The sequence below is a fragment of the Lytechinus variegatus genome, chromosome 2, assembly GCF_018143015.1.
Source record: "Lytechinus variegatus isolate NC3 chromosome 2, Lvar_3.0, whole genome shotgun sequence".
Lineage (NCBI taxonomy): Eukaryota > Metazoa > Echinodermata > Echinoidea > Temnopleuroida > Toxopneustidae > Lytechinus > Lytechinus variegatus.
The window spans coordinates 7388777-7416565 of NC_054741.1; the positions used below are offsets into that span (position 1 = coordinate 7388777).

The following is a 27789-nucleotide window of genomic DNA, read 5'->3' on the forward strand; positions in this document are numbered from 1 at the left end:
ATTTTCAGGCCAAATGAAGTACCTCATGTTGCTTCTAAAAATTAAAAATTAAAATTTAGTTAAGACTCCTTAAAAAGCAAAGAAATCAGATTTTGGCCGTCGCGACGGAAGAATGTGGATGCAAATTTCACCCCCCCCCCCCGCCTTGATGAAAGTTGGAACTGATCGGGGTATGACGAAAGAAAATATGACTAAGGAGAAATTTGTGCGTAAAAGCGTAGCAACCAAATAGTAGTAGAAGTAGCAGTAGTAGTAGTAATAGTAGTAACAGTAGTAGCAGTAGTAATAGTAGTAGCAGTAGTAGCAGTAGCAGCAGTAGTACAAGTAGAAGCAGTAGAAACAGTAGAAGCAGTAGTAGCAGTAGCAGCAGCAGCAGCAGCAGCAGCAGCAGCAGCAGTAGCAGTAGCAGTAGCAGTAGCAGTAGCAGTAGCAGTAGCAGTAGCAGCAGCAGCAGCAGCAGCAGTAGCAGTAGTAGTAGTATAAAAAAAATACAAAACGGATGGATGGCCCATATACAGTTTTATAAATGTGACAATACTATTCTTCCATGTGGTTCAAATGAAAAATATCACAGATGTTAAAAATGTATTGTAGGTCCACCTCTTCTGCTTGTATCAAACCCAAGAAATTGCCTTTTTTGTTTCACGAAAAGGGGAGCAAGACTTACGATCGGGGAGGAGTCTGTGTTGTTGAAACTTATAAGCAAGTGAGCGTAAAGAACGAGCGAGAAATTTTCAGGAGCAAATAGTAGAAACTTTTTTTATTTTTAACATGTATGTAACTTAGTATAAGGTATGAGAGAGCGTGAGAGTCAACTACAGGAGAATGACAAAGATTAAAAGATTAAAAACGATTTTTTTTTTTACCAGAGTACGCAAACTCAGGATTATGCTGGTGTTTTAGTCATCAGTGAAACAAGTGTCTGGTATATTAAATAACTTATTTTGTAATAAAAGGGTAACCATGCATACCGGTATAATGAACAAAGTGTGTGTGATATATGCTACTCGAGATCGGAAAGTGGAGCAAATAATCATACAAGTGGGAGAAATTAAACAGTCGGACAATAAGTGGCTTGTCTGTCAGTAAAGAATACTAAAGAGAGCTTGTGAACGGCTTGAGGCCCCTGGGTAGAACGGGACGTAGCGAGGTATTTTCTAAACAGTCGCTGGCAAGCCCCCCCCCCAAAAAAAATAAATAAATAAAATAAAAATTAAAAAAAAATAAAAATAAATAAATAATAATAATAAAAAAATAATGAAATAAAGATAAATAAAATAAATAAATAAAAGTAAAAAGAATAAATAAAATAAAACAAATAAATAATAGTAATAATAACAATAATAAAAAGAAATACAATAAAGAATAAAATATGATAATTTATAAAAAATAATGAATAAAAATTGACCTTTTAAAGATTGAATTTGAATTCTGTGACGGAAATTTAACACAAAAATTTAATGCCTAGAAAATAATCTGGGTATTGTAAATGTGTAACGTTTGTGATTTCAATATTAAAGGAAAATGGCATACCGTGATGGAAAGAATGTGTGTGGTAGACTGACTAGGTAGCCTGGGATTGGCGTTAACAATATGCGCCTACCCCCGGTGTGGCACTGGTTTCTATTTTGTGCAAAAGAGCCTACACACCAAGAAATTCGGGTTCAATTTTACACCCCTATATAGGGGTGCACAGGCTTGTCTAGGTTACAATTTTTTTACTTTGTGAAAGCCGCCGGGGAAATCCGTTATATGCACGTCGTTATGAATATTCAAATAGTAGTCCTACTTTGGGTTGGTGATGTCCTCCCTGTCCCCTTTCCCAGTTTACTATGTTATTACATGAAATCAAATTGTAAGTTGTTTGGTGTCTTTCTCGTTACCGTACAAATAAGTTCCAGCAATGATCGATTACCTTGCATATACAATCAGTTTCCATTCCCATTTATACGATCTTGGTGATGGGCGAAATTTAAATGTAATTTCATAAAATAAAATACAAAAGAATAATATAACTTCAGCAGCTTGCTCATTAATTGTATAAATTCATGAAGTCATGCATTGAACTGTGTCACCAAAATAATACCAAACTTAAATGCCATAACCATGATAAATTTGTTATTCCTTGACCGATTTTGATGAAATTTTCTTAAATTTGATTTCACTCTATCCGTTTAAATCATGTTATTTTAGCTTCGGGGTTCCCCTTTAAATCGTTTTTTATATGGCTAGGCAGTTATCAACAAAGAATTTTTCATAAGACAAGTATGAGTGTCCAAATTATTACGTCTTAATATTCTATGATGCATATATAAATCTCGTGTTCATATTTCACAATAATCAAAATAGTGAAACGTCATTTTCTACTTCAAAACCAGGGACCCGTTGCAGAAAGAGCTGGATCTAGACTTTTGAGTATACATTCCCTCTACCATCCGAACAACACCCACCATAATCATCTTTCAAACGACAACTCAAGCCATATCTTTTTCCAAATATCTAGTTTTCTATTTTCATTTATTTAATGTATTTTTGTTTTAATGATTTTTGCTATCACTGTTTGGTTTGCCTTGGCTAGCCCTTATGGGGCCTGGTGGCCTCAAGTGCTATACTAGAGCTTCTGTGAATGATGTGCTGACAGGGCTTGTCCCTTAAACTGTTGGTGAACGAAGCAGCAAGCAAGAGGCCACCAGGCCTCATCTGGCGCTGTTGAGAACACCAATAGTTGATGCAATTTAATGTATAGAATTCTATACTTTTTGTTACTTATATTATTTGTTATTTACTTACATTTATAATATTCTATTTCTGACAATTGTAAGCGCTGTGATGCTTTTTGTGTATAGCGCATATAAATAACTGTTATTATTATAAATGTGAATAACACTGACCCCAAATATCTTTTAAAAAACCCATACAAAGCGACGAAATCCATGCAATAGACCCTCAGTCAATGAAAATATAGAAAATATAGTGTAGACACAAACAAAGTGAAATGATTGATTTAACATTTAATTAGATCATACCATAATGAATCAAAATACTTATTCTACCATTATGACTCATCACGTTAATGTATCAATTTAATTATTATCGAAATCCTGTTTGTTTTTCTATATCATTCATCCATCAAATGTGCATACTTTACTTATTCAGCATAAGTCAGTATTAACATGTAAAACGAAAAAATATAATTAGCGATAATAATATTCATGCTTCATGGAAGAAAGAGAAGGATCTGTAATATCATCACGATTATTGTGACATCTTGAACTTTTCAGAATTGAGAATAAAGCTCAACAAAGTTCTCTTACCATATAGATTTGTATGTTTATCTGAAATATAGCCATCTTAATTTATTTTGTTTTTTAAATCTCAACTTCGGTCTCCCATCTTGTCAGATCTGGGAAGCGTTTCGTGAAAAGTCCTCTGTCAGTGATTTCTACCAACGGATGTAACAAGCTACTGAAATCATTTGACTGTGACTTAAAATAATTCGGCGCAAAATCACTCATGAAAAGGTCACCAGTCATCTAAATCAGGGCCGACACGATTTCTTTGCAAAGGCTGTTTGAAAAAGTGATTTAAGAAATCGTTTTTGGAACATAATTTTAATGACCATTAAGGCGCAAAGGGATATTAAGTACAAAGACTGATATATTAGCTAGATATATAGCTTTATAAAATACACTCAAAATACATTATATGTTTGTTAAACACGTTTATATGCATGGATCCTATAATAATCCATGGTTTAGATTTAAAACAATGTAATTCATTGGCAAGGATCATGACTTTGTAAACTAAACATTCGCATATGATTACAAAGAGAAACATATCATGAAATGATCATATTTTACTCTGCAATGACCCCCCCCCCCCTCCCGCAAACACATACACACCCACCCCCAAGTATGCGCGTATAATCGCCCTTAAGATACAGTGAAAGGTTATAGGTATAACACAAGATAGCTAACAGAACACACCTTCATATTGTGACTCTGGTCGTTCCAATTCAAGGGTTTATTTCATTCCCAACAGAGCAAAGAAAACACGAACAATTTGAACTGAGGTAATATATGTATAATATTCCGTGTGAGTAAAAAAGATATGTGAACACATCATTATTATGTTTAGACTGAGAGAGTATGTTCTCCTAAATAAATTGATATCCTAATTATTTAGGTGGTATGTCTTCACGCTTGGATGATCAGTAAGTATTCTTTGCAGTAAAATAAATTTTGACTTGCGCCAATGAAAGAAAAGGCATGACTCCAACTTATGAATCAATGATGTCATAATCATACAAAGGCTGCATTAAAATCCATTGCAAAACACATTTTCAATAATTAGCATTATCATTGTTTATTTAACACATTTTTGTATTAAATTCTCGATTAATGACTCATGTTAAGACATCATTGGCTTCTGGATTCATTCATTGGCCAATGATCGAACTACATCACAGGGACATTGATTATTCAAGCGTTGTCAACACACACCATATAAATACTATATCAAATTATTTGAGAGAAGCTACTCTTTCACGCCATGTATGATAATTATGTGTTCGATAAATATTTTTTCCTTTAATTGGGGATTTGTGAGGTGATAAATTGCCTTGTAGACAACAAAAATCTGTAGAAATAGAGGGATCCATCGAAAAAGCAAATGCGTGTTTGTTCGGGGCTAAATGTGTAAATGAAGCCCGCAAAAAACTTGTTTGGGGGTTTATTGTGTACACAGAGGAAAAACTCGTTTAGTGGGTGTTTGGAAATTGGTCACGCATGTGAACAGCAATGTATTTGCCTCCCCCCCCGATTAAAACAAACAGACAGACAAACAAAACATACATCAGTGAACTAAATCATCGCACTTTGTTCGATCGGCAAATCTAAAACTTCACATATTTTAACATTCACTAATCAGAAGGCAGCATTCTTATTTATTAATCTTTGGTGACAGCCTCCCCCCCAAAAAAAAAAAATCAGCTACAAACAAGTCTCCAAGCTCAAAATAATTCGATTATGAAAATCATCATTTCTAAATATATTACATGTCCAAACATTGCTAGTAATCTTACTGGCCTATTGCACTTTTGATTTTAATTACCGTGACTTCAAATAATAGAAATATTGATAACCAGGAGTATGCATTGTTCTGTGACATTTTTTTTTGTTTCTAACTGGCAAACAGATATCGGCAATTGACTTTAAGGCGATTCAAACAAAATGGAATGATGTTTAAAAGCAAACAGAAAAAAATAGTAGATTGATAAAAAAAAATGATTACAATCGGAAGAATGAATATGATGCTGTTTTGTTTTATTATGTTTTTAATTGCGCCAATACCTGTAACCCGTCTAAAAGTTGTAAAAAATATTTGCTTTCCAAAAATTCTGTAGACATAGTCTCAACTCCTCATGAAATTCTAAATCCGTCCCTGAACTAAATCAAATAAATCCTGAGTGAAAAATAACCAAATTCTGAACGTGATTTAATAACCGCCTTGATCACCAAAAACGGCTCGGATACGTGCGTTGTTTGGATTGGTCAATGATTTGATGACGTCAGGTAGTTGTTGGACTATCTCCTGCCATAGCACTTCCGATGATAAATACATTGCAATCTGTTCGACAATAAAAATAAATCATTAACAGACAAGTAAGCTCTTAAAATGTTGGGCAACACACTGTCCACGCAAAAAATTGGTTTTAACTTAATCCAATTCTGGGTAGTTTTAACAAATACTGTGTGCTTTGGGTGTAAACTACACAGTATTGGTTGAAAACTACCAGAGTTGGATACATTTTTAACCAATTGTTGTGTGGACAACATGTTGCCCAACATTTTAAGAGTATAAAATCATGTGAACTCATTCCTAAACGGGAAGATTGGTACAGAGAATAGTCCAGAAATTAATATGGCTTACTACTCACGGTTTATTTTATATATCCGCTTTATATTTATATTTAAAATGTGATTTATTGTTCTCATGCGCATACATTCATATTATTCGTATAATACATTTTCATAACATATAACAAACAAATCAATTAATCACAAAACAATTAATTCGAAACAAAAATCATCTACTACAAAATTATCAAACATTTACAATAAACAGAAGGACCGTCATCATAAGCAGATCGCTTGAAAAAAAGGACAACCCCAGATCTCATATTGATTAAAACACATTTACACAGCGGAATGGGTTATATTTATGTGAAAAAAAAATCACTTCATAATGAAGATGAAAGGATGATGATGACGATGAAAGTGTTACACGAAGGCCATGGAGATGATAAGTTATGAGGGAGATATTGGTGCCGATTGAGTCAAAATAAGAATGATTTCATGATCAACTGAAACATTGTTGCATAAATTTTACTTCAAATATTCTGATGTTTTCCTTAAATGAGTAAAGAGACGATATCCTCTTGAAAGACCCTTGTTAAGAGTTCTATAAATCAGGACCATATGGTATCTTATGGATCTCTGCGCAGTAAACAATTTAGGCTTGATTAATAAATGAAAATCCGGGTAGGTTATAATGTGTTCATAGTATAAAATTGTGGAATGAAGGTAGTAGATTGAGAGTCTTTAGTTTGTAGAATAATGGATTTGTGTGTGATGAAAAAATTGCGAATCAATACAGATTAAAATTCTCTGTTATAAGTATATAGTCTTAATTCTAGTTTTTGCACAGGTTACCCAAACAAGTATTACAGTATACGATAAATGAGTTGTACAGTTTAACAGGGGTTGTATGTGAAATTATGTTTTTCATTTTGTATATATGAACTATAGTTCACCGACGCAACGTTTCTTGAGATTCTATACGGAAGACAAGGATGACTGTGCCACTCAAGCTAGATGTAGGCAATCAACCGTATATTATTCAATACGGATTTAAATCTATATAAATACTATTACCAACTACTGTTACTGTTACTACTACTACTACTACTACTACTACTACTACTACTACTACTACTACTACTACTACTACTACCCTACTTCTACTCTACTACTCTACTTCTACTACTACTACTACTACTACTACTACTACTGCTACTGCTACTGCTACTGCTACTGCTACTGCTACTACTACTACTACTACTACTACTACTACTACTACTACTACTACTACTGCTACTACTACTGCTACTACTACTACTACTACTACTACTACTACTTCTACTACTACTACTACTGCTACTACTACTACTACTACTGCTACTACTTTTACTACTACTACTACTACTACTACTACTACTACTACTTCTACTGCTTCTACTACTACTACTACTACTGTTACTACTACTACTACTACTACTACTACTACTACTACTACTACTACTACTACTACTACTACTACTACTACTACTACTACTACTACTACTACTACTACTACTACTACTACTACTACTACTACTACTACTACTACGTGTGTTGCTAAACTTCGAGTCTCGAGTTTCGAGTTTCCAAAATTTCATTAGAATTGGTCATTAAAGACCCTCGCTTTTAATTGTTTTTAATTTAAGCCGCTATTATCCACAGATTAGCGAAATCATGCACGTCAAACACTTTTACTCTGGTGCCGCTAAAATCTTCTAAGGACATAAAAGGAAATAAAGTTGACAGGTTGCAAGCTTGTAATTCCATTAAGGCAAAATATGCTTTATCTTTTTTTTCAGGTAATCGAAGCTAATTATGCAGTAGAAAATGATTTAAATTCTCGATTGGATGATTATAAAAAGATATGCTGTTAAAGGCAAGAGAGTACAAGTATGTAGCCTCCCGCGATTAATAAAGAAATTATAGCTAAAACACTATATGATCTAATTTAAAAAAAGGGCTCTATAATGACATAAACAGATATCGTTAAATACACTTTTCCACCATAAGTATATAGGAGCAATAAATTTGATTGATTTGTAAATAGAATGTCAAGGCCTATCTACTACTATGACATGTGAATTTGTTAAGTGAAAGCCTATTTAATATACCATAAAAATATTTTGGCAATTCACGAGTTATTGTATCTATAAAAGGTTTTTAGCTTTTGTTTGAACTAAAAAATGTTTATGTCAACTGCAAATAATACAAATGATAAGAAAATACAGTGCGTATAAAAAACGGGACAGTTTTGAAAAGTCTATAAAAAATTGTTTCAAATTATTTTATATATTTTGATGTTTATAGATTTTCTGATGTCTTATCTTTGAAATGCCGTCTTAAAAAATACGTTTTATTCATGCTTGAGCGAACACGGGACGTTTTTGTCGGGGGTCCAAAAAGAGGCTTGCGCCAAAATGGCAGAAATGAGAAATTTGCTGATTAGACTTTTCGTCAATATTACCCAAGTAAGAAGATTTGCCTTATTAATTGGGAGAGTTTGTAATTATTCAAATCATTTTATGTGAAACAAATTATGTTATGGTACCTATGAAAAACATGAATCCTATTTTCAAGGGGTTATTGAATCCTTCACCATGTTTAATTATATGCTTGACAGGACAAACAGGAAAGGATTCATGTCTTTAAATGGGAATGACGTATTGAGTCAATTTTAAAGGAGCAAGATATGGCAGATTGGGTAAAACGTATTAAAAATTTGTGAAGCGAGCAAGAAAAAATTTCCACTTTCTTAATTAAAATATCAAATTTTGTGAATTTGACCTAAAATTCAGAAAATGATATCCTATTCCACTTTTTATGTTTTCTGTTATTTTCCTTTCCACTTTTTTTCTTGGTCATGATTTATTTTATTTCATTAATTTCTTTTTGGGGGGAAGCACCCCGAGCCCCCACCCATCAGTATGCCACTGTTCAAAGGCACCATAAACTTTGTAGCAACACAATGAAAGGATTTGAAGAAAAAAAACACGCTCTCCCATACTTCGGTTTTAAAAAATTGTTCTTGTCTAAAAAAGGAATATTTAAAGCTAAAAGAGAACACATTAGAAAGGAACAACAACAGAACTATTCAAGCAAATAAGTAGATTTGGTAATGAATTTTGACCGCATAATTCGAAAATTATAGCAAAGATAATGAAAAGGTTAAGAGGAATTCTGCTGATTAGCAAGAAGTCCGACCATCATATTTATCATTTTATGCCATTTTGGCGCAAGCCTCCTTTTTCACCCCAGACAAAAACATTCCGTGTTCGCTCAAGCATGAACGAAACTAAATTATTTTAATGGCATTTGAAAAATAAGACTTCAGAGCACCTAGTGACACCAAAATATAGAGATCATAGTTTGAAACAAATAATTTATAGACTTTTCAAATCTGTCCCTCTTTTTTTGATAAGCACTGTATAGTAGCCAAATCATTAATACAAAGGGGTCTTGAATCGATCCGTGAGGAGCTCCGCATTTTACTGAGTGAAAATGAGAAGAAATATTATTTGTCTGGCAACTGAACTGTATGTATTTTTTTCTGTATCGTAAGAGTATGATGATGTTGGCAATGGTGATGAGATGAAGAAATGGTGAAGTCTATGAAAACTGATATAGGATGAATGTAAAGTGGATGATGCTGCTGTTGATAACTCTCCGTATGTTTAAACCTTTGTGTTTATACATGTAGTAGGTGTGCGGATGTTCCTGATCTTTTGGGACGGCTATCTATCTACGCGGTATAAAATACAATTTACAACAATTATTGGCAGCTAACAGGTGAAACCGTATATTCTAACAATGTAAGGTTGAAAGTTAAAAGATCCAGATTAAATCACATCAATATGTGTTTTTTCCATTAAAGATTAATTCACCTGACTTGGATGAAACCCATCTACTGGTTCGATTAGCTGCCACGTTTCCCCTCCCAGAGCCTTCCACTTATCCACAACTAGAAAAAAATGACATCATCAGAAATAAGTAAATTATAGAATAATATAGGCAACCTCGAGCCATATAGGCCTACTTTCTACGAACCAGAGGCCGATCACTTTAAGGCCAGGGGGCCGTTTCATAAAGCTGTTCGTAAGTTAAGAGCGACTTTAAGAACGACTGGTGAACCTTTTTTACATGCTAAACTATCGCCAATGAATATACCATATAATAATAGAAAGGAGTCGCTCTTAACTTACGAACAGCTTTATGAAACACCCACCGGGTTGGCCTTTGTGAGAGGGAAGGTATACTTTTCCCCCAAAGTCCAACACAAAGGAAGATTCACAAATTTCATATTTACCCCTCCCCCTCCACTTTAGAATAGTAACTGAGTAGATTGGCGGTTAATGTCACTTCTGTGAGGCTTGATTCTTCAAGTTGAGCTTCGACATGTTTGGGGAAAAGCTACCCTCTCACACTAGGGGCCAAACTCGGGGCCCAACTGGGATCATCCGGCACTTACTCACCGTCCAATACACGATTCTTACGGGTCGCGAGTCTTCCATGCTAACCAAAAGCTGCTATTTTTTGCCCATGCGTCTATGGTGAGCCGTATGCCAAGTAATTCCGATGAACAGTGATTTTCAATGATAAAGAGTTTATTGGAATTTTGGGGCAGATGGCGCGCCATAAGCGTCATCCAACCCACGAGCAAACAACAGCTCCGTAAAGCCATCCAGCCCACGAGTCATATCCGTTCAGTTCACCCATGGATCCTTCTAGTAGGATCCATGGTCCACTAGAGAAACTACCAAAGACCTACGAAACAGCGCGGGTGGCAAAAAATAGCAATGCCGGACTACCCGAGATATTCACCCATCATCAATATGAAAGCTCGTGAGCCAGACAGCACGAGCTAGACAAGATAGGGACTAGTTTGTGTAGTTTGCTCTACGACCTTTTTGGTCTAGCTCCTACATAGACTCCCGAAAATCTTATATCATTATTCTATCATATTTGTCTTTATCTATTCAATCTCATTTATTTATCATTTGTTGGACGAAATATAGCAAATAATTATGGTTGTTTTTTAAGTTAGGATGGTAAGTAAATAAATAATACCTGTTTGAAAATCAAATTCGATGAATTTTACTTCAAAATTGTTTGCGTTATAGGAGGTGGCTACTTGCTGTAGAGCTCTACTCAAATTTGCTGCCCTCTGAAAGTAAAAAACATAAATGGTTGAAATAAAAATTAATTAAAATGAACTTAAAAACATAAAACTGCAGGGAGAATACTTTTGTGTGAAAAAAAGGAAGCCAATCAAGTCTTGGTTTTTAAAAGATTTCAAGTATCGCTTTGTCATCAATAAAATTTATTTTTTTTAATTTTGCGATTTTGCATTAAATCAATTTTGGGCGGGATTCCTACCAAAATGAAAATAACTATACGATTTTTTTAAAACAATACCACTTCCGTAATTGGCCATTGGGCTGAAAATTCCACGATACAATCTTTGTCTGTAGCTTTCTGAAATGCACTAAATTTATAACATTGTTCAAAATACCCTTTTAAAAAAGAAAAATGCAAAACATTATCGATAGAGGGTAGACCACCAAAAGTAATATTCAAATCGAAAAAAAATAGCTTCAACGTTACACTCCCTCAACTTTCGTGAGAAACTGTTATGTAGAAATAAAACAACACTTTAATATCATAACTTTGTTATTTCAAATCTGATGAAATCTTTCAGCGTTATATTTTGTTTGATTTCCCTTTTTGTGTGAACTTTTCCATTAAAAGAAAAAAAAACGTTTCAAATAATCTTGTTTAATTCTAGATAACAGTAATAAAACTCAAGTCTGGTGCTGTGGAGAGTAGACTTGGCGCTTTGCATAGTCTCCTGTAAAGCCAGTGCTTGATATTATTGTGGATAATATCAATGTTGAAGGACAAAATAGTATACCTCAGATGTGAAGTTGCGCAGAGACTCGTTGGAGGACATCCAGCCATTGCAGGGCGAAACTTCCAGGCAGCTCAGGTAGTTGTATACATCCGGGTACTTCACATCATGGCGCCATTGACCGATCGGATGCACACGGTTCTTGAGGGTATCGTAAAGTATTCGACCGTCTGCGAGACCGGTAGCGATAACGTAGCTACCGTTCGGGAGTTTAGTGTCCTGCGGGAGAGGGACAGGGATATTGGAAGGAGAAACATAATGAGAGAAAATGTTAGGGGAACGGGGGACAACGAATACAGAAGTTAAATGGTTGAAATGCTATGATATAAGAATAATGATAGAACGATATGAATGCTTAATTTTAATGAATAGAGGTGTGATTTAAACTGTATAACTGATTGGTGAATTATTGACTCTAATATATATAACACCAAAATTCTTACAGTCAACATTATCTTACGAACAGCTATATGAAACGCCCCCTTGTGACAGAATCTATATTCTACATTGACATGATAGATATCAATAAAGTATGAAGAACCTTGGAGGTAGGAATGTAATCGAGACCGGCCTCGAGGCCAAATTTTGCCGGCCTTGGCCTTGGTCTCATGTACTAAGTCTATGGGAGAAGGTTTTTTTTCCTTTTTTTTCAGCGGCCTCGAGTCGTGAGTCCAAAGTACCGGCCTTGATTGCATGCATAAGGATAACTATATCTCGAAAGATGGAATTATTGGAAGATTCAATCAGTCGTCAACATGGTCAGCAACATATTCGGTCGTTAGCAGATCTAGCTTACATATAGAGCTTGAATGATTAACAAAACGTTCACCTGATGAATGAATTGAAAATCAACACAAAATAAAGTTGAACATACATGTATCGAGTTAATCAATATTAAAGGACCAGTACATTATTTGATTATTGCTGTACGGTGTATGCAGGCTTCTCGTTTTCTTACCAAATATTTCAGTGTTGATAAGAAGTTCCTCTTCATCTGTTCTGTGGTAGTCATATGGTTGATGGTGTCACTATGTCTTCATGGGAAAATAATTTGGGGTTATTAATACTGAATGTAAACCACGTGGCATATTATAAATTGGGTATCATACTATTAGCAATATTCCCTGTTAATAGGGACATTGTAGCTCATTGTTATTAAGGATAGATAATTCATGTGAAGAGATAAGAATGATTTATCTGATATCTATCATTCAAAAAAATTATAAATGTCACAGTTTCACGTTTCTTTTTATTTAGTAACTATAACCCAACATATTCTATAGTTTGAGAAAGTGCAATGGGATTTTATTCATCTGAGGATAGAGTGGCAATTTCTATTTTTCCGAGTGGCAATTATTCTGTAGTCATTTTATTTTCAACATAATTTGCATCATATCCAAAACATGTTTGGTTTCATTATGTAATTTGAACCGATCATTATACTTAATCCATGTATACTGATACATTTTTCTTTTTTGAAAAAGAAAATCCCCTTTTCACTTTAATCAATTAATAGAGAGTGTTTTCAAATAATTAGAACTGCAAACTGTGTAATTTAATACCATTAAATATTCCATTGACCATTCATAATGTACTTTGAAGAATGAAAACACATGTCATGTGACATACCCATTACATACGTCATTGCCAATCAGGCTGTAGATAACCATAGCTGGATGATCATGTGACTGATCACGGTTAAATCTGTGAGATGAATAAATGGATAGTCTTCAAATAAGTTGAGCAAAAAAACCCTCATGGTTGCATATACACAGCGGGGAAGTGGGATAGTCACCCCCCCCCCCCCCCGAAACTGTTAGGATTACATTTTTCCTGAAATTTTATGCCCATTATTTAAAAAAAATACAGTAAAAACAAAGGTGGCAGTAGAAATACGACGCAAGAGGGAGGTGGACTCGACAAAATTAAGATAAGACCTAATTACTAACATTTAATCTTTAAGTGCACACTTTTTTTTAACAAAGGTTGTTTTTGCCAACCTGAAAGTTTATCAGAGGCTTGTTAAGACATGCAATAGTTTAGTCTAATAGTGTGCAGACTGGATTTCAAATATTTTCTTTTTTTTGATATTGCATTTTAAGATCAATTATAGGTCTTTTCTGAAGATGATATATAGGTGTTATCGAAATGAGCATCCTTCATGCTCCTTTCCCTGATTTATCATTCATTTGTTTAATATTTCTAATTATTCTTTACTTTAAACCTTTGTCTTTTTTTCTGGTTTTTCTGGTTTAATTTAACCATGGTTTATTACGTGGCAGTCATTGGCCACTTTTCACCAATTTATCCCCGGATTTTGTCATGTCAACATCAGGCCCAAAGTACAAACTTTAAAGAAAAAAATGAAAATGGCTTTATATTGATGATTTTCTTACCCGTATTGATCTGAACTGTTCATGTTCCGACTGTTGGCTCCTAGGATTCGTAAAAGAGAATTGATATTTCCATTATTGATTGTGATGGTGATGATAATTATAATCATCATCATCATCGTCGTCATCATCATCATCATCACCACCACTGTCTCTTCATCATCATCATCATCATCACCACCACCAAGATCACCATCATCATTGTACGGAAGAAGTAGCTATTACAGGATCTCCAAGGTACTCCGGTACCACTGCCGATGGTTCCTTCGAATCAAAACAATAATACTGATTGATGATAATAAGGATGGTGATATATCAATGATGAAAATTATGATAGCGGAAACAAAGAATAATGATAACAATTTTTAATACAAATAATCATGCTAATTACCATTGACAGCGGTATTCTGAAAATCTCGATGGTTGCAGTGATTCAGCTCTCGAAGACGAAGGTACAACGAATTGGTTGGCCCGCTGGAATGGAATTAGGAGAAGAATCAATAAAGTACCGAAGTGATGACGTCACAAAAACTTATCTTTTTTTTGCATTTCAGCGTTTTGATACCATATTTTTGGTCGCGCATGATAAAAACCCCCCACTATGCGAAATATGGTGAGAATCGGTACATGGGGGCCTGAGATATGTCATCATGAATACATAATTTAATTAGCCCCATTGAAGTCAATGTATTATTAGCCAGGTTCCTAACTTTTAGAACCAGGCATTATTACATTGACTTCAATGGGGCTATTGGGCTAATTATGTATTTATGAGGTCATAACTTGGGGCCTCACGAAACGATTCTTACCAAATTTGGGTTGTGGGGGTTTTTCATCATGCTCTACCACAATATGGTATAAAAAGTGCTGAAATGCAAAAAAATAAAAAATTGATGACATCACACTTAGGTACTCTATATTCACATAAATGAAATAGGTAGGGTATGAGCACATAAGGGCATGAGGGGGGTACAAAAAAACTCCACATTAATAGAAAATGGAATAAGCGCAGCATGAAGAAGGAAAATACAATATTACAGTAGAAAACTAGACATAACTTAATAACCTCCAGGAATAACTTACTACCCCTTCAAATTCATAACTCGTTGTTCATCTTACTTATAGACATTTACATGTTTTACCCCTAATACTTGACTTTGTGACTTTGAAATATGTGGCATATAGTTCAACATCATAAAACTTAAATTTGATAAGCACAAGGGGAAAATAAATATACATAAAATACAGATTTCTGATGATATTAGATGTGCTGATTGTAGTATAATAAAATGAAAATTTGTTGGCGAAAATAAAGAAGGAAATAGTAAAAGATCTTGTTAGTATAATGTCATAAGAGAAAAAGTTAATATTTTTGTATCAATCGAATTTTATAATATTACTTACTTTAAAACAGACCAAGTTGAATTCATGTACCCTGTATGTGAAAATAAAAGATAAGAGATATGAAAAAGCAAATGAAAGAAACAGAATGAGATTACTGGCTTTTAACAACGCATGTACTTCCAATGAATTTTTTAACCCTATAAACGAAAACAATGCTGAAGTTACACAAATTACGAGTTTGTCTATGCAGTAAATAGGCCTATCATATAAATTCATAAACTAAGGGGAATTTAAAAATACTTAAAAGCAGAGTATCGATGTTTTAAATATTTTTTTAATCGTAATCACTGAAAGGGGAATCTGTCAAAAATGTCAAATGGATAAATTTTGCGATCTTCGATAATTTTTTACTACACTGAAAAATTTGTTTGTTTTTTCGATTCGCTGAGATAATGCATTTTTATTTGTCCATAAAGGATATGCCGTACGAAAAGAATATTGCTACGTAAAGTGAATGGTGGAAAAATGTAAAAGGAAATGCGAAAGAAAAACAAAATGTGCAGCCTACCGGTTACCGCGGACGTCATGGGCCAGTCGAATTCGTTCTCGACAATCATTGCAACGTCTCTGAACACTTCCTGTTTTAGGAGCAGATTAAATCGATTAAGTATTTTAACGAGGTTGAATATCATTACATTTTTAACCATGCCGGGCGTGGCAGTCCCTTTATAGATGCGGTTAAAACCAAGGATTCTATACATTATCATGTAAATGAATCATAAATATCAACCTCCGGGGGGGGGGCACTTCCATTCACGAGTGGATACCATGTGCGACCATGGGGTCTCGAAAAGCACCCTAAACACGTAATTTCCATATTCTGAAAATGCACCCCTTAACAAATATTGGCGTGTGAAACCCTACCCTTAACAAGTATTGGAAATAATACGATACTCTTGGTAAATATTCCCTGAAATGAATCCCTAAACAAGTACAGGAATGTTTTATTGTTACGGGTCCTTCGGTCGTCGGCTTTACCTTTTTGGTTTAGTACGCCTCCACCTTCTACACCTCGCGCAAATCGGACTCTAAACACGAAGTTTTGGGGCAAAAAAGGACATCCTTTATAAAACATTTTGATTTTGTTTTATCATCCCCTCAAATTCGACCCTAAACACGTAATTTTCCTAGCAAAATAGATACCCTTTTTTCATTATTTTTGTGTTTTTGACACCCTTATCACGTTACGTACGTAACGTGCCCTATCGTGAAAAAGACATCCTTTTTACGTGTTTTTTTTGGTCGCGCATGGTATCCATTCGTCAATGTAAGTGCCCCCCCGGGGGTTAACCTTTGTAGACTGATCAATCCAGTTCTGTCTTTGTCACTCTACATGTATAAGTAAAAAGACACACTGTGATCCATCTTCTGATGGTATACAGTGGTCAATACCAAAGGGGCAATGAAAAATACTTAAGTTAAAGTTGGAAACTTGGCCCAATAGCCTAAGAATAATGTACTTCGTAGACATATACAGTCGCCCAATAACTTAAAAATATATATTTCGTAAACATATAAGAAAATAGTATTCCACAGTTTTACGTGAATCTGTATCCATCCGGTCGCGATTTTTATTTTTATTTTTTTTTTACATCAATTTTTTATCAGGGGTTGCACCGCAATCTCAAGAGGGCACAATAATCTGTGACAAAACTGATAAAACAGCATCCCGACCAGACAGCTAAAAATTGAAAGATTAAGATCAATAAAATTAAATAAAAAATGCCTATATACATCCATTTTGGAGGCAATTTTACAAAATCAATATAATTAAAGTTCATTCTTACCAAGCTCAGTTCTGAAGCGGTGAACCATTCAGGAGGAATATGGAAGTGTGCCCCAGCAGAGTCGCCTAGAAGTATGGTGCCCATTCGCTTGGTACCGCTACAAAGCGTCTCTTCGAACGGTTTCAGAACGGACGGATCCATGCCCTATATACACCGCGGGAAAGAATAGAACGTCTCTACTAGTTGTAAATTATTATTTACTATTTACTTGAAATTATTATTTACCTGGCTAATGTTAATGTTTACCATAAAATGTCAATTTTCTCTTAAGTCGACCCATCTTTAAAAACAGATATATTTTCTTCTACGTATCACATTTTAAAATGCAGTTTCTAGCTAAATTATTATTGTTCGATATAGAGTTTATGTATGTTTTTATTCATGAGGATGTCACCTTACAAGTCCGGTGGCCCATTGCAGAAAGGGTTGCGTTTAAACGCAAGTAAAAAAATAAATCGCAAGTCCAAAATGCGCGCTGTTGATTGGTTGAAAACGGTTGAAAATCAAGTTGCGCGTGATTTTTAGAGTTGTGTTTGATTGCAGCTCTTTCTGCAACGGGCCCCAGATCGGTGAGGAAAACGTGCGCCGGGCTATACAGTTATTGATTTTACCTTTCCCTTTCCCATGCAACCTACATAATTGTTCTGAATTTCCTTTGTTGAAATGCAGAATAATATAATAATGATAATAATAATAATGATAGTCATAATAACAATAATAATAATAATGATGATGATGATTATATTAATAATAATAATGATAATGATAATAATGATAATAAAAAAATATACGATGATAGTAATAGTTAATATGAAAGCATCGACTTGGTGAAACTGTTTTAGATTTATTTGAATATTTTCCACTTAATTTTCCATGATTAAACAAACCTTAACCATCATTTGTATCCATGCAGTTGGCTCCTAATTAGCTAAGAGGAAATGGAATAAAAGACCGAGAGAGAAAGGGATGGGGAGAAATGACAATTTAATCTTGGATAAAACTTGGATAAAACATAATGTTATGAACTTACATAAATCCCGTTGCAGTTGGAATCTAATACCTCATCTTGTCTTAAAGCTCTGTGAGATGGAGTGATAAATGACAAGAAAGAAAAACAAAATCTAACAAACAAGACGAGTTGAGAAAAGTATTTAAAGATATCACTAATGGTTCATGTGAATTAATCTGCATTAATAATCACCAATTAACAGATTAAATAGTCTAGTTGATCTTAGCCAGATCTTTTTTAATCCTTTCCAATCTATTTTGAACCATCACCTTTATTTTACTTCAACACAAATCGTTTTATTTCCAAAGTTGGATTCGCCTAATTTGTTCTCACGACTTTTACTTACTTTCTTCCTGGATACAATTCAGCTGATAGATCTGAGCAATCTTTCCCTCTCCAATGCGAGCCCCGGAGTGTCTGTGTTAAAGTATCAAATATTCATTTATGAAAAATGTAGGTCAACACATTCAGATAAAAAAAATTCTGATACATCTAAACGAAAATACCAATAAAAATACTAAACCGAAGATCTCATGGCCCTGTGAAGCGAAGGTGCTGGGGGCTGAAGATTTTTTTTTTCTTGCTTGTCAAAATATACCTGGAGACGAAAATGGCCTCCTTTATGTAGTGAAACCCTTTTTCTTTTCTTTTTTTTTGGCTTGTCAAATATACATCAGCACCCCCAGTCAAAAATCGCTCCCAGGGCCCCATGGAAAGTATCATATGTAGGTATTTTCAAAAAGTGATAGTCTGAGTTAATCTCTTTTTTCACTTCAATTTGTTATGGCTCTCAAAGGGGGGGGGGTGCAAGGGCTGGATATGCCCCTCCGATCCGCCAGTGGCCACCACCACAATATTCAACGAAATACACACTTTGCATTACTCTATCACGCCTGTCATAATCATAAAAGAATATCATACCTTATATTGGCTAAATCTGTCCTGATCGACATCTATTATGGGTAAGTGGTCATCCCCAAACCTCCTGTTGTAACGCAAATAAAGAAGATTTACATTACCATGAATACTATCAGAACGTAAAATAATAATAAATATATACAATCAAAAGTATTACAAAGCCAAAAGTCATATAGGCCTCGTATCTCGAGCTTATACGGGTGCATTCGAAAACTTGTGGTGGCGCGTGTGTACAGCTATTATTGACTACCCCTCCCTTTCACCCCCCCCCCCACTTGAAATGATGTTCGCTTAATATTGTTTACTTGGAAACAAATAGTTGGTTTCAATACCTTAAATCGAGGCGTCCATCAATTTCAAGCTCCAAGCTGAAGATGGCGGTCTTCCATATTTCTATTGACGATATACAGTATTCAATTTAAAAAAAAAAAAAGAAAATTTTCGAAGTATATGATTTATATTTGAAATACAATAATGCTGTGTCCGTTAATCATTATCATGGAAACTGTCTGCTTTTTGTCGTGAAAATAAAATAAGATATATTGATTTACATGTATATATTTATATAATAAGATTTTCATACGTTTTAATGAGTTCACATAGTTCTTTTAAGATGGGCAGTGTTGAGCAATCCACATCAATTCCAAGACGATCCACCTGAAAAGAGAGAGAAATCAGATTAAACTTTTTACATTTATAAAAACAAAACTGGTCAAGTGGGGCGAGTCTCCCCTCCCGCCCGTCTCAAAGAAATGCATTTTAGTTTGGGAAATCTGTTAGATTATTACGTTTATTTACAACATTATAATGTTAGACTTTTTCTTATTGTTTGTAACGTCCTTTTCGCAACAATGGATACACTGGAATCATCCGAAATCTAAGAAAAAAAAATATTGAATAATGTTTGAGGACTGTAGTCTGAATCGAGTGGCGCATGTTAAAACTTCAGCCCCCTCATTTGGATGTTCATTACGATTGTAAACAAATACAACTGAAATGTAAAACATTCATAAAAAGAAAAAGTTTGTTCAGCTTCAAATATTCTCATTCTCCTCATCCTCACTCTCCTTCATTAGTTCTTTAATCATCGGTTTTAATTGATTAATTAGCCATTCAATTAATCAATGAATATATTTATTTATTTATTTATTCATTCATTCTTTACTTATTTTATTTGTTTAATTATTAATTCAATTTATTTCATTTTTTTTGGGGGGGGTTCCATCAGATTTGATATCTCTTGATTGAGATCATTTATATAATTGTAAAATATACAATAAAACGAAAAGATCTCACCTTTGTGTTCTTGAGTTCCAATCTCTGCCTTGCCTTTTTGACAACCCTCTCCATTCCAGGGTTTGGTAGGGGGAACAGGTGGCAGGTTTGTTGGCCAGGCTCCGTGTAGCAGAGATTTAGGAGCTGGCAAGCCACATCGGGAGTTATGAATTCATCAAAGGCCCTTTTATTGTTGATATTAAATGTAATTAAAATAAGAAAATGGTTAAAGTCCACTGATTACAAACAGTGGCGTACCTAGGATTTTCCACGGGGGGGGGGGGCAAAAACATCCGCCAAAAAATTTGACAAGCAAAAAAAAAAATAGCTTCAAGCTCGTCAGGGGGGGGGGCAGGGATACGTCCTTTGCATGGGTTGTGGCTCGTCAGGGGGCCAGACTGCCCCCTGCCCCCCCCCGTAGGTACGCTAGTGATTACAAACATTTTCTCTATACTATTTATAAGGGATGATTTCAATTACCCTTTCTATCTGACCCCCCTCCCTCTCTGTCTCTTTCTTTTAGAATTCCTTTTTCATTAATTATCTATTCATCTTTTTTAATTCATAATTCATTCATTTTATGTGGATGTAGGGGGTCATCTGACATATCCCCACGAATAAATAAAAGAACGCACATAATCTCATACTGCATTCGCTGCTGACATGTACACAAATGATAAAAGAAAAGTTGTTTCGAATGTTTGTTTCATTCAGGTCCATAAACAATATCGAGAGCCACCAGTGGCGGGCCAGGCATTTTCACGATCAGGAGGTGCATTTTTTTCTTATTTTTTGCCCCCCCCCAAAAAAAAAAATCTCGAATCGGGGGGGGGGGGCTTCTTTTCTATACACATTTCATTGGGGATCAAAAAGGGGGAGGGGCAGTCAATCCGGACCCCCCCCCCCTTTCCAGGATCAGGCCACTCTAAACTACTCAAACTTAGGTTAACTTGGATATTGAAAAAACTTCCGCATTCCGAAAGCGCACTATGGAGACCCCCCTCCCCCATCCCCAAAGTACAAGGAGAACAGGGAGATTAGGATGAAATGTATATGTTGTAGATCTCGGTCAAATTTTTTTCATGACAATAGATTTTAATTACATGCCAAAAAGGTAAACATTTTCGCTCACTCGCTTCTTATTTGAGACTTTATCCTCTCAAAATGTTGTCACATACGAAATGTTGCACTCTCTATTATTCTGCTCATTACGCCATCAATTTAGAGTGACATGAAATATATTTGACGTTCAAAAAGGTATGGTTAGTTATGCTGGAGAATTTAAATTGAACATGCATGCCTTTGAAATCGTATGGATTTGATTAACTTACATCTCCATAAGAATTGGGGTTGCTATTTCCACGAAAGTGTTGCAAGTCGCCTGGAACTTCCCTATACAGTAATTGTGAAAGTTTATTAATAGATATCATCAAAATTGAATTGTAATATAAGCATTCCAATCATAATATATATATTGATTCCAATGATCGTAGGGCCTTTTTGCACGTGAATCTTGAATCATCATTGTAATAATGATGGTAATTCGTCTTTAGTACCTTTGGAATTCAGTAGAATTGAATTCGTAATTGTGATTGGCGTTCGTGATTCTAATCATGTTCTATGTAGTTTGGTTTCACACGTGCTAAATATTCGTCATTAGCCTGGAATCATCATTCAAATTTCGATTTTTTTTTACCGTGTGAAAGGGCGTTTTTTTTTAATAAAAAAATTACTAAAATTGTTTGTATGGAATATTAAGAAAGAAAGAAATACTATTATAATGGTTAAAGAATAATCACACTTATTTCAATATTATATATTTTAATAGTTTGATTGCGATTGGGAGATCGCTTACCAGGTAAAAAGGAGCAAATCCTATCAATTCCATGAACTATGGTTTCATTATGAATCTCGGCTACCTGCTCGGCGAGGGATACCAGTAACGAACATACTGGACATAGAAAAAGATAAAAGAGAGAGAGAAAAAGAAAAATATATGTAAATATAACGAGTTAACCACAAAGAACACTCACTGCAATTGATTAGTTTTAAGGAAATCAGCATGAACAAAAAAAATGTTAAAGAATGCAAATTACAATTGATAATAAATATCAATAATAATCATTAGTGTCAATTTGTATGAATACTAGTAAATTTTCATAAATTTTGAGAATGATGAGGGTTGGATGGAATGAAATGAATTAAAAATTGTGGTCATATAATCGTAAAAAACCTACCTAGTGTGACAAAAATAATAATTATAATAACGATGATATAATTGCAAATTTTTAAAAAGCAAATTATTAATCAGTCATCTCTGAATAACCGCCAGACAATATATGTTTAAACTTATAAGTTTAAACTTATAAGTGTAATTATATTAGCAATTCCAACTGCAAATACTGATTTTAACGCAAAAATGAATGGACATTTCCCCTATCATCGTAATGTACAAGATAATAATGAAACCAATATATGATTAAAGTTTCGAATCCGTTCACATCGTATAATACCACCATTACAATGGAGGAAAGACAATTTAGTATTACCCCCTAATTGCCGATCACGGGTGCAAGAAAAAAGGAGATAATTATCATTCGAGAGTGAGAGAAGGAAGTGATAGTAACTACTTGAGAATATCAAGTGGATAGTTCTGCTCTCCTATAGGGCATGTTATTCAGAATGTTAGCAAATATTGCAGGGGAGTGGGTTGATGATGTCCCCCTTTATCATGTTTATTCCTGGTGAGCGCAAAAGCTAAAATTATTCCGAAGGTTTTATCGAAACTAGAAAAATAATAAATTACAACAACGAGTATACAAAGTAACATCTCCTTGTTATATGAAACCTAAATAGTTTCGAATGATAAAACAATCATAAAATGTATCTAATTATGTTAGGTACACTAACTAATAAAAACCGCTCAAGAAGAATGTGTCATTGGTTCAATATGATTTTCGGTTTATAATGTTAATAACTCATGGAGGTTGAGTAGCCCAAAATATAAATTACAATCTCAGTATAATGTTTAAGAAACAAGAAGTAATATTGTTTATTATTAATTTGATTTACTTTTCAGTATTCAACATCACGTGTTTAGCCCACCGAAATGAAACGAAAAAGAAAAATCCACAATGTCAATACTCTTGCATAGACCCTTATTGACAATAATAATGTTAATAGAGATAAATTGATACTACTATTACTATACTACTAAAGTAAGTAATAGTAGTAATGTTAATAAAATAATGATAATGATAATAATAATGATCATGATGATGAAGATGATGATGATAATAATGATAATATTAATATAATGGTGTAATAATAGCAGGGTCCGCTGGGAGTTTTCAGAACTGTAGTGGCTTCCCTGCATGTGTAAATATACCTATAATATTGTTATTATTATAATTATCATCATCATTACTATTACAATGATGATAATCGTCATTATCATCATCATCATCGTGATTATGATAATATCATTATTGCAAAAAACGTTTAAATAGTATTAATGGATTGAAAAACAAAAACATTTTATAAAAAAGATAAAGCTCACAAAAGGAAAATCTTAAAATCGAAATCATCACCGGTTTGTCAACCATATTTGACTAACCGACTATCACTATTTTGTGTAAAACTTAAAGTATATTAGATTTCTACCATTCTTCATACGTCGTTCTTGACTTCCAAACATTGAAATCAATTACGTTTTTCCATATCGGTTAAAAAACAGAAACAATGTAAAATTAAATCAAAATGCACTTATGATACTAACAGGAAATTAATTGTTTAACAATGAAGAAAGCAGTCAATGATCTATCTATATCAAGAAGACGAAGCTCTAACGTAAAATCAGTTATAGGTATTTAAGCGATGGTAAAATTCAACAAAGAAAAGTATATATATACATGTATAATTATGTAATCATTATACCACCATACCATTCTACCACCATACCAGTCTACCACTATACTATTCTACCACTATACTATTCTACCACCATACCATTCTACCACCATACCAGTCTATCACCATACCAGTCTACCACCATACCATTCTATCACCATACCACCATACCATTCTACCACCATACCATTCTACCACCATACCATTCTACCACCATACCAGTCTATCACCATACCATTCTACCACCATACCAGTCTATCACCATACCATTCTACCACCATACCATTCTATCACCATACCAGTCTACCACCATACCAGTCTATCACCATACCATTCTATCACCATACCATTCTACCACCATACCAGTCTATCACCATACCAGTCTACCACCATACCACCATACCATTCTACCACCATACCATTCTACCACCATACCATTCTACCACCATACCAGTCTATCACCATACCATTCTACCACCATACCATTCTATCACCATACCAGTCTACCACCATACCAGTCTATCACCATACCATTCTATCACCATACCATTCTACCACCATACCAGTCTATCACCATACCAGTCTACCACCATACCAGTCTACCATCATACCATTCTACCACCATACCAGTCTATCACCATACCAGTCTACCACCATACCATTCTATCACCATACCATTCTATCACCATACCAGTCTACCACCATACCATTCTACCACCATACCATTCTATCACCATACCAGTCTACCACCATACCATTCTATCACCATACCATTCTATCACCATACCAGTCTACCACCATACCATTCTACCACCATACCATTCTATCACCATACCATTCTATCACCATACCAGTCTACCACCATACCATTCTATCACCATACCATTCTACCACCAGTACCATTCTACCACCATACCAGTCTATCACCATACCAGTCTACCACCATACCAGCCTACCATCATACCATTCTACCACCATACCATTCTACCACCATACCAGTCTATCACCATACCATTCTACCACCATACCACCATACCATTCTACCACCATACCATTCTATCACCATACCATTCTACCACCATACCAGTCTATCACCATACCATTCTACCACCATACCATTCTACCACCATACCATTCTACCACCATACCATTCTACCACCATACCAGTCTATCACCATACCATTCTACCACCATATCAGTCTACCACCATACCAGTCTACCACCATACCATTCTATCACCATACCACCATACCAGTCTACCACCATACCAGTCTACCATCATACCAGTCTACCACCATACCAGTCTACCACCATACCATTCTACCACCATACCATTCTACTGCCATACCAGTCTACCACCATACCATTCTATCACCATACCATTCTACCATCAGTACCATTCTACCACCATACCAGTCTACCACCATACCAGTCTACCACCATACCATTCTAACACCATACCAGTCTACCACTATACTATTCTACCACCATACCAGTCTACCACCATACCAGTCTACCACCATACCAGTCTACCATCATACCAGTCTACCACCATACCAGTCTACCACCATACCATTCTATCACCATACCAGTCTACCACCATACCAGTCTACCACCATACCATTCTACCACCATACCAGTGTATCACCATACCAGTCTACCACCATACCAGTCTATCATCATACCAGTCTATTACCATACCCTTCTATCAACATACCGTTCTATTATCTTACCATCCAGGATTTTCCAGGGGGGGGGGGCACCTTTTCCGGATGAAAATTGACAAGCCCCCTAAAGGTAAAAACGGTATATCTACATTGCTTTTTTATTGTGGCTCTCGGGGAGGGGGGGGGGGCACGGGCCGGATGTGCCCCCCAGATCCGCCACTGATGAAATTCTACAACCATACCAATTTACCACCATACCATTCTACTATTATACCATTTTACCACCATGTACCATTATACTTCCATACCATTCTACCATTATACCATTCTATCTCTACACCAAACTACATGTACCATACCATGGAGCAAGTGTCTCCACGACCATGCCATTCTTCCACCATAATATTCTACCACCTTTACATTCTACCACACACCATACTGTTCTACCACCACCACCACCATAAATATTTCTCACCATCTGTCCACTACTCCATTCACCAGGAAATTGAATTCCCTATACTAGGTATAAGCAAATATGAATCAATTCAGTTATTATGATTATTTCTATCCAATCATCATCTCCCATACCATTCTTACATTATTAGTCTACTCCAACACACTATTTCTTCAAATCATTCAATATCCTCATACCATTATTTTTACCATCATTTACCCCGCATACCGCCTCCAGTCCACCACCACTTCTCTACTTACCAGCGCAAGTGGTACCACCGTTTACCCCTCTTGTCAATATCGAATCTTTCCAGGCTTCCGACAGAGACACTATCGTCCTTCCCGTAGTTCCCTGGTCGTGCTGGTCGGCTGCAGCCAAAACAACAAAAGTCGCTACTGAAATCAGCAGAAGACTTCCCCATAACATCACCCTCGTCATTTTATCGAATCTTTTTAAAACAAAACTCGGGCCCGATATCCTACGAAGAACCTGATACCTCAACTTCCTAGGGATATGCCTCGAATCAAATCCACAGTGGAATGTGGATTCCTCATACCTGTATTAATAACTAAATCGCTTATCGATAGGCCTACTCTTTATATAGGTTAAGTGGAAGGTTCAGAGTGTTAAATCTTAAGATTGAAGTGTTAATGAATATAAAGTATGAGGCATTAAAGCATGGTATATGCGCAGCTTTCAAAACTAAATAATAGGGTGATGGACTTTGTACTGCTCACATATTAACGTGATTATTTTTGGCTCAGAGACAAGTCATGCATATCAGAGAAGTAATAGTGAGATGATAACCATGAGTAGGTAGACAATCCCATCCTCGGTCCTAAATTCATACAGAAATGATTGATAACATTTATAAAAAAAAATAACACATAAAAATAGCCTAGATCTTCCTATTCATTCTTCTTCTTCTTCTGTTTCTTCTTCTTCACATTCTTCTTCTTCACATTCTTATTCTCTTTCCTCCGGTTATAGTATACATGTTATAGAAAATATCTAGCATATTGTACATGTAAACACATTTACTATATGACTAGTATGGTTTTGAACGCAGAAATAAAAGCAAATAACAAAACAGTTTCATTTTTAGGTTTACCAAATGATTTATCATCACATTATGCAATGAAAGAATTAGGCGCGAATTGTTTATGAA

General features: G+C 35.0%; 1 protein-coding gene across 1 annotated transcript; it reads right to left on the reverse strand.

Moving 5' to 3' along the window:
• Nucleotides 1-4873: 4873 nt before the first annotated feature.
• LOC121407196 (acyloxyacyl hydrolase-like) lies at nucleotides 4874-27368 on the reverse strand. Its single transcript, XM_041598153.1, has 19 exons — nucleotides 26882-27368; nucleotides 22447-22542; nucleotides 21923-21983; nucleotides 20613-20775; nucleotides 19900-19973; nucleotides 19320-19383; nucleotides 18745-18815; nucleotides 18420-18468; nucleotides 17390-17533; nucleotides 16111-16180; nucleotides 15603-15633; nucleotides 14590-14672; nucleotides 14202-14241; nucleotides 13435-13509; nucleotides 12764-12839; nucleotides 11809-12024; nucleotides 10965-11061; nucleotides 9782-9858; nucleotides 4874-5628 (listed from the first exon to the last, which is right to left on the reverse strand). The coding sequence occupies exons 1-19, from the start codon at nucleotides 27057-27059 to the stop codon at nucleotides 5497-5499; spliced, it is 1797 nt and encodes a 598-aa protein (XP_041454087.1). The 5' UTR covers nucleotides 27060-27368; the 3' UTR covers nucleotides 4874-5496.
• Between the last annotated feature and the right edge of the window lie 421 nt (nucleotides 27369-27789).